This window comes from Molossus molossus, unplaced genomic scaffold, assembly GCF_014108415.1.
Source record: "Molossus molossus isolate mMolMol1 unplaced genomic scaffold, mMolMol1.p scaffold_m16_p_11, whole genome shotgun sequence".
NCBI lineage: Eukaryota > Metazoa > Chordata > Mammalia > Chiroptera > Molossidae > Molossus > Molossus molossus.
The window spans coordinates 24,692,667-24,714,341 of NW_023425346.1; the positions used below are offsets into that span (position 1 = coordinate 24,692,667).

Sequence of the window (21,675 nt, forward strand, 5' to 3'; positions counted from 1 at the left end):
CATGCTATGTACCTTAAACTTATACTATGAAGTACAGCATTATTTCTCAATAAAACTGGAAAAGAAAGTCCTTACTGGTGTGGCTCATTGGTTGTGCATCCTCCCATGCACCCAAAAGTGTCAATTGGATTCCTGGTCAGGGCAAATGCTTGGGTTGTAGGCTCAATCCCCGGTAGGGGGTGTGCAGCAGGCAGCTGAATGGATGTTTCTCTTTCACATTGATGTTCTCGCTCACTCCCTCTTTCCCTTCCTCCCTCTAAAAAAATCAATTTAAAAAATCTTTAAAATAATTTTTTTAAATTAAAAATATATATATATATAAAAGAAGAAAAGGTTTCAGTGAGAGGACATGTGCGCCAGAGAACTAAGTCTAAGGTATCATTCATTCAGGTTGTATTGTGTTCTAGGCATTTCTATATATCTTATTGATTAATATTATCTCTAAATTACTGATCAGGAAATTTAAACTTAGAAAGGTTAAAAAATTTACTTGAACTCATGTAATTACTGAATGGTAGAGCAGGACTGAAGAATGAGGAAAGTATGAACTGAGATATCATTCCTGTTGACCACTGAAACAGCAAGTTCCCTTAAGGGTAAGTACTGGGTGTCAAATTACGAATGGTGAAGGAATGAGTGAGAGATAAGGCATCTCAATACATTATAAAAGGCGATTAAATGAAAGGAAGAAGGAAGACAGGAACAATTAATAAAATTTAAACGTTTTTGCAGTCATTGGACTAAGTATATTTATAGAACAGAAGAGAAATTAGTGTAGAGAATGAAACTGAAAACATAAGCAAGACAAGCAACTAAGGTCCCATAGGAGGTAGGAGGTCACTGGATCTACATCTACAGAAGAGGGAGCATTCTGTAGAGACAGGATTGAAGAGAGAGAAGAATAACCAGGCAGCAAAGGTTTAAAACTGCCACTGGAATGAATCGAAAGAGAAATATATAAGGCTCATAAGAAGCAACACGCAAAGTATTCTATTATCTTTACAGAACCTTGGCAATGGAGAGCTCATCATATTATTTTTGTCATAAGTAAATAAAAGTATTCCACGGGGTTGGTTACAGGAAGAAAAAAAAATAGTGCTGTGGTTAGAAATTATTCATGCACAATTCATCATATAATTCTAACAAAAATCACTATTCCATTGTAGTATAGTTTTAGTTCTAATTATCCAGATTGATTTTTAGCAATGATTAAATTCACCATTCCACTTTGTATCTACCAATACAATAATGAGAGGAAAACAAAACAATCTAAACATAGAAAAGAATAATACTTTGCCATTCACAATCGCTCACAGTAGATTTTCATTGTATGGAGGATCAGAACAGATCATGCTATTTATGAAACCACTGTCAGGGTTAAATTCCCAAGTAGCTGACATTCTTTTGCTCACAATCATATCAAACTTAACTCTCAACCCTACCCTGGGACATGACTTGAAATGTACTTTGCTTTTTCCAGCGGAATCTACAGTAAAAGATATATTAAGTCAGTACCAATCTGTCACCCTCTTGGAAAGAAAGCCAATCAAAAGAGGAGATTGTACAAGTGTGACTTTCTCATCCTTTTTCTCTAGTCACCCTTTTGCTCTGTTCAGAGATGAACCTTGACAACAGTTCCTTCTGATTCCTTCCAGAATTATTTTTTATTATAGAAAATAATATACTTTAATTTATTTTTTTAAAAACAAATATTGCATACTTTCCTGACTACTGTTCTCCTTCATGTTTCACTTAACACTTAATCACAAAAAATATTCATGTCAGTGTATTGTAGTGATTTCCGTTCTCTTTTTTAAAAAACAATTACCATTCTATAATTTTTAATCTTTTTTAAAACTAAGGTTACGTAGAAATACATAGTTTCCAACAACAAATTATTGAAGCTACAATTTTGTCATTAATTTATAATTTTATTGCATTTTTTAAAATGACTGCAAGGTATTCTATTTATGAATATACCCTACATGTTTGCAAAAATAAAAATAAAAAATGGAATCTCACTATAGTTTTTACTTTCTCTTATGGGTGGGGTTGATTGTCTTTTCACATATCTAAAAGCTTTTTTATTTCTTTTTCTATGAACTTTGACCATTATATGGGTTGTTGATCTTTTTAAAAATATATACCAAAGAGGTATTATGTATTAGGGCACCTAATTTTTTGCACTATGTTGAAAATATTTCTCCCAGCTTATTATCTTTTTTTTTAAATCCTTACCTGAGGACATTTTTTTTTTTTTTTCAATTTTTGTTCAGACAGAGCAGGAGGGAGAGAGAGGAAGAGAGAGAAAGAGAAACATCGCTGTGAAAGGGACACATTGAGTGGCTGCCAACCGCATGACCCAACCAGGGCCAGGGACAAACTGCAACCCAGGTATGTTCCCTTAGCGGGAACCAAACCCCGGTCCCTCTGGACTGCAGGCCAACACTGTAACTGCTGAGCCAAACTGGCCAGGGCTCCCAGGTTATTCTTTATTAGATGTCTATAATATTTTACATTGTGGCTTCTTCTTCAGTTTTAGACTCTTCTTGCTTTTAAAGAGGGTGCTTTTTCATAATGTATTATTTTTTTAATATAATACTGAATTTGTTCGTGTTTTATCTATAATGATGGTACAATGGTCATAAGAGAGATGGTCTCTTATCTTTATGTGCATGGGAGGTACTAACTTTTGGGGTTGTAAAACCAATATTATGCTTTTACAAGAATAACTTCAAAGCTTTTATTCCTTTCAAATGCTCTGGAGGAGATGAAATTGCACTGTAAGAATGTTCCTTAAACAAATTGGTAAAATTTTTTCAACTGGATCTGAAACTGTTTGTGAAATGGTGAGAGGGGGTAGATTTTAATTTTTAAATTATTATTTTTTTCTATTTTTATAAAATAAATTGCCTATATTTTCTTCCAAAGTTAATTTTGGAAATTTGTATTTGTTAAGCACATAATTTTATTAATACATGTTTTTAAGTTTATTTCTATGATGCTGCATAGTTTGATTTTTATAATTTCTTCTGCATCTGTGATTATTTTCCCATTCTCATTTTATGTACTATATTTTCAGTTTTTTTTTTTTTTTCTTTCTTTCTTTAAGTCAGTTAATACAGTAGCAATTTTAGCTATTCTTTCAAAAACCTAGTTCTGGGACTTCCAAATTATGTGATTTTTCTTGCTTTTCCTACGTGTAAAACTAAATCTGTGTTTCTGTTGCCTTTGGTTCATTTAATTTTATAACTTCTTGAGTGAGATGTTGCATTAATTAGGATTAGCTATGCTGCAGTAACAAACCTTGAAATCTGGTGGTCTAACTCAACTAAAGTTCATTGCTTATTCACATAAAAGTTTATAGGGTCAGGTAGCCTTCCTCCACCTTGTATATATACCCTTGAGATATATAGTTTAAAAGGTCACTGGGGCAGAAGAAAAAAATAAGAAGAATGTTTCCCACAGCTTAACTGACTTGTCATGGAAGTGATATGGGCACTTTTGCTCAGAGCCCATTGGCTAGAACCCGTCACTGCGCCCCAGTCGAACTGCAAGAGAGCTGATAAATATAGTCAAGAATATGAAAATTTGGTGCCTATTGTCTTTGTTTTATACAATTAAATAATTTAATTTTTAAAAACTCTTTAATGCAAATACAGGTATCTCAATAGTTCTTAGAGCCATTTTTTAACCTTTAGTAACTCTAGAAATATAAATGCTACAATCATAAAAATGATTTGAATGTTTATTTTCTACAATTTTCTCTTTGAGGATCCCAAACATACTTTAAACTCTTCTTTTAAAGACTTGAATCTCATATTTATTTAATCTTGAGTACATTATTTTTATAATGATTAGTTCTGATGACTCATTTTATTAAGGGTCATTTTCTTCATATATTTTCTAATTTGGGTTTGTAATCGTCCCTTGGGTAGGAGTTTTCAATTTGCTGTCTGCTTCGTGCGTGCTTTCTCACCCCTGTGTTAAGTGTTGCGGCTTTTGCTGCAGCCCCCACGTAACTGTCAGCACTCATGGTTCAGAAATGCACCGGATGTGTATTTGTGGAATCCCATTCCAATATGATATTTTAAACATCAGATTTAGTCTCTAAACCAGCCAGAGGTTTGGCCTATGCCCTCCCATATCTCTAGGCACACAGCTATGCAGCAACAACAGTAATTAAAAAAAAAAAAAAAATGTTTTGTTTTATTCTCTTTTTGATGGCAAAGGAGTCCCATTCTGGTTTCTGCTTTCCAGCAATGAGCCTGGCTCCAGTCCCCACAGATCTGAACACCTGTTCATGTCTACTGGCTTCGTATCCAACCCAAACAGGCATCTAGCTTCAGCGAGGCTCACCATTCCATTTTACACCTGTTAACCAGAGCTATATTGGGTTTGTTAAGAAGGCTACACATCTCTTGTTTTTTCCTTATTTTATCATCACTTCTGTGTGTTTTTAGCAGTGGAGACAGGATTCAAACTATGAATTTAGAATTCCATCTTCATATAATTTTTTTTCTTAAATCTTTTAATGACATTAAAATAGTTCATTGTGTGAATGCATGGTAGTTATTTAGTAGTTCCCTTATAAATGTGCAATACATTATTTCTAGTTTTATGTTATTAAAAATGTTTTTTTGAAAATCCTTGTGCATATATTTTTATACACTCCTGCTTTCCTTTAAATGAATTTCTAGACATGGGCAGGATGGGTCAACAGTGGTGGAATTATTTACCCCATAACCTTTCTTCTGCTATATGATAGCTAATGTTTTTTCATTTTCCAATCTAAAGAATGGCAGTTCTGAATTTCTTTTCTATGAGTGGTGGACTTGAAATTTCTTCCCCTGATTCACCACCTATAATATAACTCCAATTTTCTACTCTGGGGGGTAAGGGACTGGATATAAGAGAATATAATTATTTTATTATTATTATTATTATTTTTGTTAATCCTCAAACAAGGAAGGATATTTTTATATTGAAGTTTAGATAGAATGGACACATCAATTGTTTGTCTCCTGCACAACCCCAGCCAGGGCCAGGGATGGGACCTGCAACCTAGGTACTTGCCCTTGACTGGGAATTGAACCTGTGACCAAACCCACGGATTGATGCTCTAACCGCTGAGCCAAAGCAGCCACGATGAGAATATCATTCTTGAACAAAGATATGTTCTTTGAGAGTAGAAGCTGTTCAATGATAATGTTTGAATTGTACTTTAAGTTCATTTAGCTCTCATTCTCTTATTTATAGCAATAAAGAGACATTAGTGTACATATATTTTAACATTAATAAGGTGGCAAGATATGTATGAAAGAAAAGACATTTTAACCACTAAATACAAGTTTGCCTTGAAAACTTTTAAATGCTCAAGCTAGCATTTAGAAATCTTTAAAGATAAATATAAACTCTGATTCAACATCTTGGATAGGTTAAAGGTCTGTCAGCTTGAGAATTTAATTAAAGTAAAATTTTAAATATCAAAAAGATTATAGATGTGCACATATGTTTAATTCAAGGCTTTTAATCCAATGCTTATATTTGAAGTTCATTTTAATGTCTGTAATATTCATAAATATGCATACTAATTATAAATTATGACTCCTTAAATAGTTTAATATATTATGTTTTACTTAAATACACATTAAATTAGAAGCAGAGAATTTACATCATGGCATGAATGATGATGCTTACAAATATCTGGTGTTTTACTAACAACTGAATAACATAAATCCTAAAAGTGTCTCTCAGAACTTAATTTTCCAAAGGTAGCCAGTATATGGGATTAAAATATACTATCCCCAAAATATCCCACTTTAGCATAAAAATTATGCTTCAAAAAAGAAGCTTTTCTGAAGCTTCCCATATCTTACTAAAAGCTTAAACTTCTGAGAAATGAGTGCCAGAAATCTCTTTCCCAGTGAAGTTTTATGACCATGGAGACGGAAAGTCAGAGCTGAGATTAACCTGCATAAACTTTATTGATCAGTCCTTATCTTGCATCAGTTTTCCTATATATTTACCTTTCCACAAATTGCCATCCCTAAAAAGTCAAAGTCCTTTTCCTTTGTCTTGTCACTTCTCTACAAATTTACTCTTCTTTGGTGAAATGTTAAATAAGCCAAGTTCTAACCACCTTTTGGAATTATCCATCATTGATTCCTCCCACTTGTATGCCTGATGCACGTGTTCATAATCTTCCGGGTTTTTGTTGTTGTGTTGCTGTTGTTAACCTGTTTATTGTCAGTCTAGTTTACAGAGCCCCAGCCAATGAATCTAAGATGAGTAGAAGAAAAAGACTTTTTCATCCTTACTACATCAGCCATTCTCATCATATTTCAGATTTATTTTATTTATTTATTTTTTTATCCTCACCCAAGGACATTTTTGCATTTATCTTCAGATAGAGTGGGAGGGATACAGGGAGGAAGACAGAAAGAAACATCCATGTGAGAGAGACACATTGAGTAGTTGCCACTCACATGACTCCAACTAGAGCTGGGGACAAACTGCAACCGAGGTACATGCCCTTAGCGGGAACCAAACCCGGGACTCTCCGGTCCGCAGCCTGACGCTCTAACCGCTGAGCCAATCCGGCCAGGGCTCAGATTTATTTTTTATTAAAAAAAAAAAAAAATTCTTTGTTGATTTAGAGAGAGAGGAAGAGAGAGGGAGAGACAGAAACATTGAAGAGAAATAACATCAATTGGCCACTTCCTGCATGGCCCCCACTGGGGATCAGGCCCACAACCTGGGCATGTGCCCTGACCGGGAATCGTACCAGTGACCTCCTGGTGCCTGGGTCCACACTCAACCACTGAGCCACACCAGCTGGGCTCAGATTTATTTTTAAGTCGAGTCGTATTCAGAGGAAGCTGTTTCATGAGTTCATTGTAAAATATTAACATACCCATACAAGATAAATTACATGCAATTGAAATGTTCTATTAACTTTAATTAACAGTTATTTATTTGTTTTAATTTTTAATACCTAATTTATTATTTTTAAATTGGCAGATGTCCCTCCTGCTTCTGTTCCCCCCTTTGACACCCTCTTCCCACTCCCACCACCTTCACCATATTGTTGTCTGTGTCCATTGGTTAACTGGTTGTACATATTTGTATATAAATTCTTTGGTTTATCTTTTCCTGTCCTCTGAGGTTTGTCAGTCTGTTCCCTACTTCCATGTCTCTGGATCTATTTTGTTCATCAGCTTATTTTGTTCAGTAGATTCCACAAATAAGTGAGATGCTTGTCTTTCTCAGGCTGATTTTGCTTACCATAATACTCTCCAGGTCCCTCTATGTTGTCTCAAAGGGTAAGAAATTTTTTCTTTCTTACAGCTTTTTCTTGGTATATTTTTCTTGTATAGGTTTTTTTGTGTATATTCTGTCATAGAATGGTCAGACCAGTTTTTATAAACATGTAAATTTCAATACTTACTTTGTTCTGAAGCTATTTATAATTTCTGTCTTTATAAAGAAATGCGTGTCTGGTGTTATGTTTCCCCTCTAAATTTGTTACATCTTGATAGCATATTCAGTTCATTGTAGCTTAGTATTCTTCATGTCAGTATATATTTTGCTTTGCTATAGTCCTACCAATTCCTTATTCATATGCTTGTTAAAGACTTTTATCTGCAATGAAGCAAGTGCCGGAAGCAACATGGGGAAAAAGTATGCACTATATATGCTTAGAATAATGTTAATCTGAGTCAAATAACTGGCTTTTTGGCATTAGAATTAGTCTATTAAATAAATACATATTCCTTCAGTCAACCATTCCTTTAAAAAGTTATTCATCTATTAATTCTCAATTAATATATGTTCCAAAAAGATCATTTTAAAACTTAAAAATTCTTCTTAGCAATAACCCCCAAAATAAGACTCTTTATTTAACAATTTATAAAAGTCACTAAATTGTGAAAAACAGTGTAGGAATAATATCCATGTTTGTAAACACAACTCTCTCACTAGAAATGGGCCCTGGAAATATTTATCTATATCCATGTTAGGTTACATTACTTATTTATACTTATTCATTTATTATTTGAAAGCTTAATTGTAGTCAGAAGATGTATTTAAGAAAAGAAACGTGATTAACTTTATAATTTTGAATGCCCATGGACCATGTGGCTTCCAGAGTGTTTGCTTAATCACATCTGTGATAACTTGTGTCTTATCTTTTGCTTCAAACACTTAATGGAAAGCAAAATAAATCACTAAGAGCTCATAATTCAGCAACTTAAAAGCAATTTTACAATAAAAAGAAATTTCAGAGATGATTCACAAACATATCCTGAAATCTATAGAAATTTATTTCCATTGGTTATTTGGATGATATTAACTATTTCACTAATTATACCACAACAGTTCATTGTAATCTATTTTCCCCTAATCTTCAGCTAATCATCTGGTATAGAGAGGGAATTGAGTTGGTTTATTATGTCAGGTGAAGTCTACTGCTATAAGAAAACAAAGTTGAAAAATCATAATGATAGAATACCTTCATAAAAATAAATAAACAAACAAACAAATAAATAAATATATAAAAGCCCTAGAAACTCTTGTACAAACCAAAGGTTCGAATGACGGTCATCACCTTTATTTTAATGAACTCCACCAAGAACACAATCATATTTAGAAAGCTAGTTGAAAATAAATGTATATAATTTTGTCTTTCCTTTCTTATCATCCTCATTGAATTTCATGATGAGAATTTATTCATGGAAAGAGGAAGGCAGTCCATGGGTTTAGCTGTGGGTCTCTTCCTGGACTCTGAGATTCGAGACTCTGAATTTAGATTGCCTGGTTTAAAACCCCAACTCTGCCACACTGATTCTGTGAACAAGCAAGTTAAAACTTCTTTTGACCTTTTTAACCTGAGCAAGTTAAAATCTTCTTGGGGCCTCTGTTTTCTCATTGTGAATTGGCATGATAAAATAAGTCCATGCAGAAAACATTCTTAGAACTGTGACAGACTAGAAAAATGTTAGCTATTATTGTTACATATAGAATGTGAGCAACCTGTCAGACGAAACACAATAATATTTTTCACAAGGGTGAGAAATGGATTGAGGATGAGCTAAAAGGATTCTGCATCCAAGAACCCAAGGTCGATGCTGAGCCCAATGTTCTGCTCACCTGTAGTCCGGCAGGAAAACTTGGTTTTGTGATCACACAATCGTAAGGTACCATTGCAGCCTTTTTCATCACTACCATCTTCACAGTCCTTTTCCCCATCACAACGCCACAGGTCAGGAACACAGTTTCCGTCCGGATGGCACTGAAATTCATTCCCATTACAACCAGCAGGAGAACGAATCTCTTAAGTAGAAAAGAGAGAGAAAGAAGTAGAGGGGAGAGAAATCATAATTTTACTTGATAATATTTTTCTTCCTTTAGACATTATTATGATGGTTAAGAAATATGTTTAATTTTTATATTTTACATTTTATTTTTATTAAATAGTTGTTTAATAGCTATATTATTATGTATTATTTTCAAATTCATGTTAGAAACATTAATAATTAGAGAAAATGTTGCTTATCTCCCCCAGAATCCCTAAAAGGGTCACATATATTGGCAAAAGGTTTAAAGCAAGTAAGATAATATGTGGATATTCTGTTGTGATTTTAATTAGTGTCTTAAAAATGAGATCTTTGAAGGATTTTTCTCTTTTACACATAAAATAGTTTCACATTCTATTCTAAATGTTGACTTTTATGACCTCTTACACTTCTCTAGATAATTTTTTGAACTCTTATAAGGTAACTAAGTAAATAATAAGTACTTTCTGGCTAACAAAAATCTTTGAATAACACCCAAAATAAAAAAAAAAAAAAAAGCAAATAAAAGAGCTCATAATAAGCTAAATTCTATAGGATATAATATTTTAAATTTAGAGTCACAGCAGACACATGAGAAATTTTTATTTTTTTATTCCTCACCTGAGGATACTTTTCTGCTTATCATCAGATAGAGCGAGAGGGAGGGAGAGAGAGAGAGAGAGACAGAGAAACATCAATGTGATAGAGCCACATCAAGTGGCTGCCTCGACAAGCCGCATGACCTGACCAAAGCCGGAGATGAACCACAACAGAAGTATGTGCCCTTGACCAGAATCAAACCTGTGGCTCATTGGTCCAAAGGCCGGCACCCTAACTGCTGAGTCAAACCGGCCAGGGCCAGACTCATAAGAATTTAATGAGGTACTACACATTCCAAGTCGATTTATTAATTAATAACTTATATAGTATCTATATAACTCTTCCTCAAAACCTGGCAACTGAAAATATAGATTAAATTATTCAGGTAAGCATAAGCAAGTATAAGAAAAGAACATGTTTGGGATACAGATGTTTCATAGTACAACTGAATAGTTTGACTGTAGTAGGCAGTATATTAAATTTTTATTATCTATTATTATGGGATGGAGTAACCAGCATCTCTAAATTCTGTTATAAAACAAATATTTTGGCAAAAGTTTTTCTTTACCAAAATTGTAATGTAACAAATGAATTGTCCTATATAGATAATTCAGCAATTAATCTATATATCTATAATGGCAATTATTCTATGTCATTATGTTAAATTTGAAAGAGATTCATGTGAGTTACCCAGTACTTAATGTGCTGGCTCAGTGGGAATCACATGATTATGAATTAAGATTAGACTCATTTAGGGTCAAAGCTAATAATAACACTTATATCACTGAAGCAGCTACTTATTCTTTTAAGACCTTCATTTGTTCACCTGAAAAGTGGAGAGTCTGCAGACTTATTGTGAGGAATAAATTGGATATCTGTAAATTATTATTATTATAACTACAAATTTTTGTAGTGGTGTAATTTTTTATGATATAAATAGCTTGGTTCATAATTTTTTCTTAATTTAAGAAAAATTAAGAAAAATTAATTTTTCTGGCCAGCGTGGCTCACTGGTTGAGCACTGACCCATGCAACAGGAGGTCTCCAGTTTGATTCCTGGTCAGGGCACATGCCCAGGTTGTGGGCCAGATCCCTGGTGTGGGGCATGCAGGAGGCGGCCAGTCAATGTTCTCTCTCATCGATGTTTCTATCTCTCTTCCTCTCCCTTCCTCTCTCTCTAAAATCAATAAAGAAAAAAAAGTGAAGATGTTCAACAACTATAATATGTCAGGTTATACAATACTATAAAGGTGCTCAAATTTGCCTTTACTCTTAACTCTACTTCCCAAGTATTCCTAGAGCAGTAATGATGAAATAACAAATAACCAAAAGGAAAATGAAAAAGGATCCTCGCTGAAGCAAGAAAAGGCTTGAGTGAATCTGTTGGTAGAAAATAGGAGTTCAGATTCACAGGAAACCCACAGAACTAATTTCCACCGTTGACAACACTTGTGAAAATCACACCCAGTTGACAGAGAAGACAGTGAGCTCAGGCTGGCTATGAAGTGCCTTGCAAAACCAGCCACTTTTTTCTTCTTTCCTACCTATCCAAATCATTCTGACTTTGGATATATAGTCTTCTTGGTTAAATACAATGACCGCTTACACATAATCAATCAAGATGGTTAAGCCTCCGTGCATTTGAAAGATACATATGAAATGCGATATAGCTACTTCGCACTATATTAGTGTCGTCCGCAGAGAACCCTATTTAACAGCTTGGCCTAACCACTCCAGTGGTAAAGAATGTTGAGGTCGGTTTCATGTTACAAAATAGTCACAGGGATGTAAAGTACAGCATAGGGAATACAGTCAATAATATTGTAATAACTAGGTATGGTATCAGGTATGTGCTGAGAATATCGAGGGGGCCACTTTGTAAGTTGTCTCACTAGCATGCATGTGGTACACTTGAAACTAATACAAAATAATACTGAATGTAAACTGTAATTGACAAAAATGTAATTAAAAAGATATTATGAAGTCTTCAAGCCTAGTATCTTGATAACTTCAAATCCTATGTGATTTCAGTGTTCAGGAAAAAGAAAGGAGAGTAATGAAATGGAGTTTCAAGGCCCATTCAGCTCTGTAATTCCATGGTGAAGAAGCCAGCTTCCCTGCAGCAGTAAATGATCTTTGGTTCTTTTTTCTACTACTGAACCTTCCTTAAAACAAATCTTAGCTCAGCTGAATTGTATAACCTGTAGTATGAGCTCAACCAATAGCATATAAATGTTGTATTTCAGGTAACTGTCACTCAATGATTTCAAATAATAAATAATGGGAAGTATAGTCTATTGATTTGTCTACCTTGCCTAAAATGAAAGTGAAGACTGGCAGCTTATATATTGAATCTATCCCTCAGTATATTTAACTCGGCAAATGCACTATTAACCTTTTAAAAATCTGAAACTTTCTTTAAAAATCTAGATTTTTCTAGTTCCTTGAAAAGTAAGAAGATTCTTGGGCCAGCATCCTTGCAGAGTTACACTGCTACCTGTTTACAAGGACTGGACTGAAGTGTATTAACAGCTCCGTGCAATAATGAAACAAAAAAGATACTCATTTCTATTGTTTTTTTCCTAGCACATTTTTTCTCCTTGGCAGGAGTGGGCAATAGGGCGATTGATCGCTACATTTTCTTTTGTTTCTGAATTACCTCTGGAAAGCTGTTATTTCAATATTGATACTCATTTTATTCTCTTGTAAAAATTATTGTTTCTTTCTTATGATTCTTTTTCATGGACATCTGTGAAATAACCCCCTTAGTTTATCATGTTTCTTTCTTTGAAATTGCTTCTTAGAAAATTTAGAGTCAAATTTATGGATCATTTTCATGATATCCATTTGTTTGGACCAATCTCACCCTCAATATATTCATATTATTAATCCTTATTCTGCTTTTGATTAAATCTTTCCTCTTTGTAGCCTTTAATATTTCTAGATTATAGCTTAAATTATTTCTAAAAATGATCAGAGAACTAAGTAAATAAACAGAATAGTGATATGCAAGGAAAGTTTAAAAAGAAACAACATATTGTACACTTAAAATTATCTAATTTAGGAAATACTTTATTAGCTTAAGTAAAATTAAATGACGTACACCAAATTTTACACCAATTTCTATTCTTCTATCCATCTTTTATTTCTTTAGGAACCATGTTACCTGAAAAATTGTCAATAGTAGTGGAATAAATTCCATGTTTAACTAATTATTATAAGAGTAATGTTTTGACTCTTAAACATATTTGGGATTTGGTTTCAAAGATCTATTTCTTTAAAGTCAAGTTCTTCAACCATTAATTCAATGATATAATAGGAGAGTCCTAAGAAGAAGATTATGTAACCTCAGGAACTAATCAGATTAATCTGCTTCAAAAAGAGACTTGCAACATCTTCCCTAAGAATGCTTATCATTCTTTCATAGTTAGGATCTGTTCTTGGGGAGAGTGGAAGCTGGGAGAAGCTTGAGCTTGTGTCTTCCTCTATAAACTCTTCATTTACACACACACACACACACACACACACACACACACGAGAGACTTGCAAAAGATAAATTGTTGCTTTGGGGAAAGGGCTGCTCCTCCTGATTCAGCAGTATGGCAACTATATATCAAGAGTACTGGTTTTTTAACTCAATGTTATTTACAGCCAAAAATAAGTTGTGATCACAGAATCTGTGAAGGGAGAGAATATGCTGCTATTGTCTGATATTTTAAAAAATTTTCGTTTGCATTTTATTTGTTTTGTTTGGTATTATTTGGTTTATCTACTTGTGATTCATAGATGAAACAATTGATTTGTTTTCTTATTCCAAATGAACATATATCTTATACATTTAAAATGCGATATTTCCCTGAGCCTTCTCTTTTTCTTTTTTGTTTTTTCTTCTTATTCATGTCTAAACCTCTGTGGGCTGCTAAACTAGCTAGGGCAGCACAAACAACCAGAGTACAGTAGTTTTAAAGTGAGGGTATAGTTTGAGAAAGGAAATACAATATACCATTATAAACATTCAAATCTAAATGGCGATACAATTCTCCCCTTTGCAATATTCACATACACGTCACTGATGCATACCTCCTGGTCTTGGTTATATTATTATCCCCAACCTAGACTGTCTTCCCATTTATACTTCATCTGTTAATGTCCATAATATTCTTTAAGACTCACTTTATTTTAAAACGAAACTATCACCCTGGTCGGTTTGGCTCAGCGGTTAGAGCGTCAGCCCGCGAACCAGAGAGACCCGGGTTAGGTTCCCACTAAGGGCAATACCTCAGTTGCAGTTTGCCCCCGGCCCCGGTTGGAGTCCTGTGGGTGGCAGCCAGTCGATGTATCTCTCTCAGATCAATGTTTCTCTCTCTCTGTCTTTCTCCTCCTCTCCCTCCCACTCTATCTGATAATAAATAAATAAATAAATAAATAAATAAATAAATAAATAAATATAAAACAAAACTACCTAGGGTTAGTTAGGTCTTTTATTCTAATGTCTGTAGATTCAAGAAATTCATGTGTAGGTTTTAGGGATTTATGAAATATCAAAACCTATACATGATGTTTTGTACTGATTCACATTTTTTCTTCCTGTGGCAAGAATTCAGAGATTTTTCTTTACTCTTGGCAGATTCGAAGAGCGATGCCAAGGCAAATACCACACTTCCCTCTATCCCATTCCATGTATCTTGCATGTACGTGGCATCTAAATTTGCTTAAGTTTCAAATTAATTATATTTGGATTAAAACCCAGTGGGAAAAAAATCACTCACGTGCTCCTATTCAGTTTGATTATAAATAAATAAATAAATAAAACTGCTTATTGAGACCACCTATTTCACAGAAACAGAAATTACAAAACAATTTTTTTTTTTTTTGGTAAATGTCCAAAAAGTCTTTTAAAATATTTAAAAATTTTTCAATTAGAGTTTACATTCAATATTATTTTATATTAGTTTCAGGTGTTCAGCATAGTGATTAGACAATCATCTACTTTACAAAGTGTCCCCCCTAATATTTCAAGTCCCCACCTGGCCCTCTACATAGTTATTACAATATTACTGACTATATTTCCTACGCTGTACTTTATATCCCCCATAACGATTTCGTAACTACCAATCTGTACTTCTCAACTCCTTCACCTTTTGCACAAAGTCCCCCACCTCCTCCCCTCTGGCAATCATCAGTCTGTTCTCTGTATCTATGAGTCTGCTTCTGTTTTGTTGGTTTATATTGTTCTTTAGATTCCAAATAGAAGTGAAATCATAACGGTATTTGTCTTTCTATACTGGTTTATTTCACTGAGCAGGATATCCTCCAGATCCATCTGCGCTACCACAAATGGTAAGATTCCCTTCTTTCTATAGTTTCATAGTTAACAAGTAGCAAAGATGAGATGTGAGCCAACATAATTCAATTTCAGAGCCTGCTTCCTGTACCACTGTTCAGATATTAACTCTTGCAAGGCCTTTCTCAACTAGAGGCTCCAGAATAAAAAAATAATAATTAGCTCATATAACAATCAAAGTATCTATAAACTCATTTTTAATATATTAAATACTGCAGTTTAGCTTATTTTTTCTAATAATATTTAATATTTACTTTATTCTAGCTAATGGTAAAATTTGATCTGTTGTGAAAAGATCCCAATAAATTACAAGTTACAGGAGGTAGTCTTCAGCTTGCTTCCTCAATCAGTTGCCAACCAGGAAAGAAAAAAAAAAAATTAGAGTGTCAGAAAAGTTGAGTGATGTTACCCATGGTTACACATCTAGTTAGGGGCAGAGAAATACCAAATTAGTTTCATAATCTTTAAAAATGAGTATATTTGCCTCAATGACTCCTTCGTTTGTCCTTTAAACATATATTTGCTGCAATGTGCCAGGCATTTTTCCCAGTATCAGGATAAAACTGGGGATAAGAAAAAGACTTTACTGTTCTTACAGAACTTACATGAAGAAAGCAAGAAGCATGTAGGCTTTTAATAAATAATTATAGAAGTACATAAACTAGATTAGTATAGAAAACAGCAAGTGCTATGAAGAAAATGGATCAGAAAAATGCTACAGAGCAAGAAACATATATCACCTCTGATCACAATTCATTGGCCAAAGCACCACACTGGGTGGGGCCCCACCCTGTTGGTCCCATCCAACCACACATTTCTAGGAAGTACAATCTTACTGTGTTCTAAGAAAAAGAAAGAAATGTAAACATTTTGTGAACATCCTTGATGACCACTATAAGAACGGACTTACGTACAGGAGGCATGTTGACAAGGGAGATTAGGAAAGTCTCTCCGAGGAGGTGATATTTGGGATGAGACCAGAAGGAAGGAAAAGAGTCAGCCATGCAAGTTAATGTAGAGAACATAGCAGACCGTGGGAGTAAAGCAGCAAAGTCTGTTTTTGCAGAAGGAAAAGGAAGTGAATGAGGGTGCGTGAGGGAAAGGGGGCTGAGAGGAGGCAGGGCGGGATCTTGTCGGGCTTCAACTCCTGTGGTAAGATAAGTTCAATCAATATCTATCTATTGGAGATTTTGAAACAAAGTAAGGATGATAGAATTAATCTACATTATTTGAAATTATCAATGGTTATTATATTTTTAAAAATGAATGTGATGATACTTGAGGGGAAGTAGAAAATGGCTTTTCCTGGAGTCCAGGTGAAAAATAAAAGGCATCCTGTTTACCGTTGAAAGTGTCATAAAATAGTGGGTATATAGGTGAGTAGATGATGGGTTCAGCTACAAGTCAATGTCATAAGTACTTTGTTAGAAGAGAATACCTTGAAAACATGTACAGGGAAAACTAACCTGGACATAGGGATTTCAGATAAGGAATTCTTATGACAGAGGATTAGAAGACAGAGAATTCTGAGTCAAGATGAAGAATCAGACAAAAGGGAAAGTGTCATGAAAAAAATATATTATGAACAAAGTCAAAAGCATTCATAAAACTTTATGTAGTGTGTGATGGGAAGAGAGGATAAAGGGAAAACTAAAAAGTGAGCAATGGCTAGACATGAGAGGCCTTTTATGCTGTGCTAAGTGGTTTTAATTAAACACTAAATAGACTGGAATCCAGATAGGACTTCAGCTAGACTGTGATATGCTCAGATATCCAGTTTATATAGACACTTTTGGAGCATTTAATCCATAAATAGAAAATAAAAAAAAATTCTTCAAATCCCTTAGATACATAAAGGATCTTATTTATGTCCATCTATTTCATTCACTGAACACTCTACATTTATACTAAAGTGAGATAGAGCCCTGGCCGGTTTGGCTCAGCGGTTAGAGCGTCGGCCTGCAGTCCGGAGAGACCCGGGTTCGGTTCCCGCTAAGGGCACGTACCTTGGTTGCAGTTTGTACCCATCCCTGGTTGGGTCGTGTGGGTGGCAGCCACTCGATGTGTCGCTTTCATGTCGATGTTTCTCTCTCTCTCTCTCCCTCTCACTCTATCTGAACAAAATATCGAAAAATGTCCTCGGGTGAGGAAAAAATAAAAAAATAAAAAATAAAGTGAGATAGACTGTCACATACACTTTTATGTTTCTTCCCTGCCCTCTTTCCATCCCACCCCTTTATAATAAATTAAAAATACCTTAAACCTATTTCTTAATGTCTGTTAGGTTTGGGTATGTACCAATGTTTAGAAATGTTACCCTCCTCTGCCAGAAAACAGAAAAACTTCATGGAGTTTTATTTCTCCTTAACCTCGCCAAATGAAATCAGCTTTTGTTAACAGTTGTTGATTTTCCCCTGGATAACAAACTGCATTTCTCTGAGGAGCCTGTGATGGCCATTCTAACTCCCGTTCCAGGCCTGTGTGGTTCCCCAGAGCCCCAGTTGCTTGAGCTTCAGGGCTTGGCACACAATCTATCTTTGTAATACAGCTTGTCCCAATGGAGAGTTAAAATGATGAGTATGTTTGTATGTACATGCTCATGCTGTTTTACTGTTATGTTTTCATGTTGCTGATGCTGGTGATATTTTAAACTAATGCAATTTTATTGTATTTTTACCCTGAAGCTATTTAAATCAAGCATACAATTTGGGGAATCTGATAAATAAATAAATCCAGAGCCCTGGAGGAAATGTGGCAACTGATGGTGAAATTTATCTCAATATTTAAATGAATTCACTGTGACTAAATATTTGCAGTTAAATGACTAGCAACTGTACAGAGACAGAATTTTTTTTCCTCCTAAAGTTAAAAATTGTAAAAAATCCGGATTGCAAAACTATATTTATACTGTTTTTTAAAATAATCAGACTATATTTTGTTTTATAAGAAATGTTGAAGCCCTCCTGAGAAAATAGCTAATAGCTAATAATGGTATAGCAAATATAATGAATTATTTAAATTGTAAGACCACTCTTGGCAGGGGAGTAAGCTTTTAAAAAATCATTTTAATGGTGCTGGTACTTTAACATTATTTATCATTAAATGCCTTGAAAAGTAAAAAGCACTAGACATTGCAGGTGCACAGAGCTTCATGCACTTCCTATCATCATCACGTGTCAGTACTTGCTCGTTGCCTAGCTTCTCAATGAATCACTACGTATGAATAATTCCTGCTCCAATGGCAGCTGTTTGTTCCAGATTTCAACATGTTCTTCTCCTGCCCTGAAACTGCTGACAATAGGTTTGGCAGCATATCAATCAATAGTTATTTAATTTACCAGCAGAGTATGGACATAACCTTGGCTGGCTTCTGTCTCAGGGTATCCTTAACATTCCCTGAAGGAAGTTAGGCTATCCCTGGTTTCTAGAAATCCTTAGAGTGGGGCTTATTAAACTCTATCATAGCCCTTGAGCAGCCTGGCTAACGCCTGTGTCGGGGTCACTGGGGGTACAGTGCCCTGCTCTTCTATATGTAATGTGGGATGGATTTCCCAGGGGCTGCTGCCTGCCTAATGGGACTGTAATCTCAGCTGTGAATTGACAATGATGTCGAGCCTGGGGCCTCCTTCTTAAAGCAACTTGTTCTCACCCACTGGACCTTGGAATGCGCACAGGTCACCTAGATTTGGGATGCCATGCCTCTTGGTTATTATTCTCACTGTTCCTCCCTTTCTCCCACCCCAAACTCTTCCAATGTCATGCTTTTCTATGTGTTTTATCACCTATTCCAACAAATTCTTCTTATCCCCATATGTTGTCCCCACTGGAGATTATCATGATAGAAAGTTGTATGTGGTCCAGCTGGTGTAGCTCAGTGGTGGAGCATTGACCCATGCACCAAGCCGTCGCTGGTTTGATTCCCGGTCAGGGCACATGCCCAGGTTGTGGGCCAAATTCCCAGTGGGGGCCATGCAGGAGGCAGCCAATCGATGTTCTCTCTCATCGATGTTTCTATCTCTCTCTCCCTCTCCCTCCCTCTCTCTCTAAAATCAATAAAGGAAAAAAAATTAAAAAGAAAGTTTTATGGGACTATCCAAACCATTATTTAATACATGGGACTTAATGGAAAATTTAATAATAAAATAGAAACAAGATTTCAAATCCTTAACATTTACTGTCTGGGTCAATTAGAAGAGTAGAACAGAAGAAAATGGAAAAAAAAATATGTGGATACCTAAACACAACTTTAAGTATATTAACACAAAAATGCTTTTAATGATAAAAACATATAGACATATAGCCACTCAAAAAACATAGGAAGAAAAGTTTCAATTCAGCAAGCTAAATACCCCCCAGTCCGTTAAAGTATCGAAGTAAAAACTATGAAACAAATAAAACCTTGCTTTTAGTTCATTAAAGTTTTAAGTTTTGATATCTAGAACTCCACCATGAGCATTTCATATAGAATTGAATGCATTATAGGAATGATGAAATTCTATATTATCTAAACACAAGTGAGAAGGATGTATTAATCTGTTGAATTGGCTAAAACTAAAAAATCTGTTTGATGTTCAAATTAAGAATCTTATTAAAAGGTGTACTAGATGTCAAATATTAAGTAAAGCAGATTGCAGTGAGGATGTATCACATTTGAAATTTGTTTCTTGGCTTAACGATATGCCAAACTCATCATAGGAATCAAATATTTACTGTAAAAATGTTTTTAAAAGATTACATAAATTTGATATTTTAAAATGATGTAGGGCATTATTATATAGAAGAGTATGTATAAGCATATACATATGAGCTATATGTTTGAGGGGGAGTCCAATAATATAATTTAAACATTATTAACGTTTATCTCTTCTTTCACTGGCTTTTTCTTCTCTCCATTATTTTTTAACTTTGTATCATAATAAATGTGATGGTCTATGAAACCAGGGCATCTAGGATTGATTATTCAGGATTATAGCTCCTTTGAGGTGTGTCTCTACTTGGTTTTTAAATAAGGGGTCAGCAAGCCATAATCTGCACACTAGTTCTGGTCCACGTCCTGTTTTTATAAATACATTTTTATTGGAACACAGCCATATCATTTGAGGATATATAGTCTCTGGCTTTTTTTTTTTTTTTTTAATGCTAAAAGTGGAATTGGGTAGAGGCAACAGGCAAAGCCTAAAATATTTCCTTTCTGACTCATTACAGCAAAGATTTGGTGACCCTTGTGAAAATGTCCTAAATTCTATTTATGATTCACAGAACATCTGATTCAAGTGCATATATATCAACAATGACAACATGCTGTGCTGAAAGATTTTTCTGTGAGTATTCCACACCAGGAAGGTGGTGGTGATTTAAATGGATTATTTTATGCACCAAAGTTATTTGGAAAAGGTTTTTGGATGTAGGTAATAACAATCAATTAATGGTGCACAAATGCCAACACAGAACTAAATTCCCCAACAAAAAATGAATGAATTTGGTCAGTACAGTGTAAGACTATAATATCTAAGTGAAAATTTAGTGGTTACTTCACATAAACAAGGAAACAAATGCTGAGAGTTCAAATTAGCTCTGAAAGAATCTAACTACTAACCAAGTTTTATCCCATTGTTGATTTTTTTAATCTCACAAAAGCATGACCACAACTCAATTTGATAAGTGAAGTAACTTTTAATAGATTATCCATGCCCTTTGTCTCTTTTCTGTTTGTTTATTTGTTTATTTTCTGCTAAATATAAAGTCCTACCAATTCATTGATCATTAACTGCAACAGAAGAATGATGAAGCAGAATTTATGAAATATGAAAATTAATTTACTGTTGCCATTATTTATTTATTTTTGCTTTATTAAAAGAGCAGAAATCAGGCTGAGGTTCTTCATTAAAAATTAGTTATTTTTTGTTACCTATTGGCTTTAGTTATTAAGTATATTTTTTATAAAACAAAAGATGTTACTCTATTTAGAGTCAAGGTGTCTAATTATTGTCTTAATAGGAAAGCTAAATTTATCTAGAAACTAATGTGGAACTATTACTAATTTTCTGTGTGGTAATGATGAGAATAATTGGTGTCTTCCTATTATGAGCCAGTTTCTAATATTCCATTTTTAAATATCTGTAATTATATTTATCTGATTCTTTTTAATGTTTCTGATAATCATATTGCTAGAAACAAATTCTCAAAAAAATGCTTTATTTTCTTTGCTCTTGATGGAAAAGTTGTTTGTAGTATTAAGGTTAAAATTTTAAGGAGCTATTTTGTCCTGAAAAACAAAAAGAAACTGCCTATGAATAAACTCCATTCAAAATTAAAATAGTTTTGATATCTTGGTATTAACATTTCCTAAGGAAACTAAATCAATCTTTGAGAGAATAAAATTAAGCCAGACAATTT

At 34.3% G+C, this 21,675-nt stretch overlaps 1 protein-coding gene across 1 annotated transcript in view; it reads right to left on the minus strand.

Moving 5' to 3' along the window:
• LRP1B (LDL receptor related protein 1B) overlaps positions 1-21,675 on the minus strand; it is a 1,816,022-nt gene that overhangs the window by 672,809 nt on the left and 1,121,538 nt on the right. Inside the window, exon 21 of the mRNA XM_036254023.1 lies at positions 9,151-9,333. Within this exon, the coding sequence (XP_036109916.1) occupies positions 9,151-9,333 (183 nt within the window). The remainder of the gene's footprint in view (positions 1-9,150; positions 9,334-21,675) is intronic.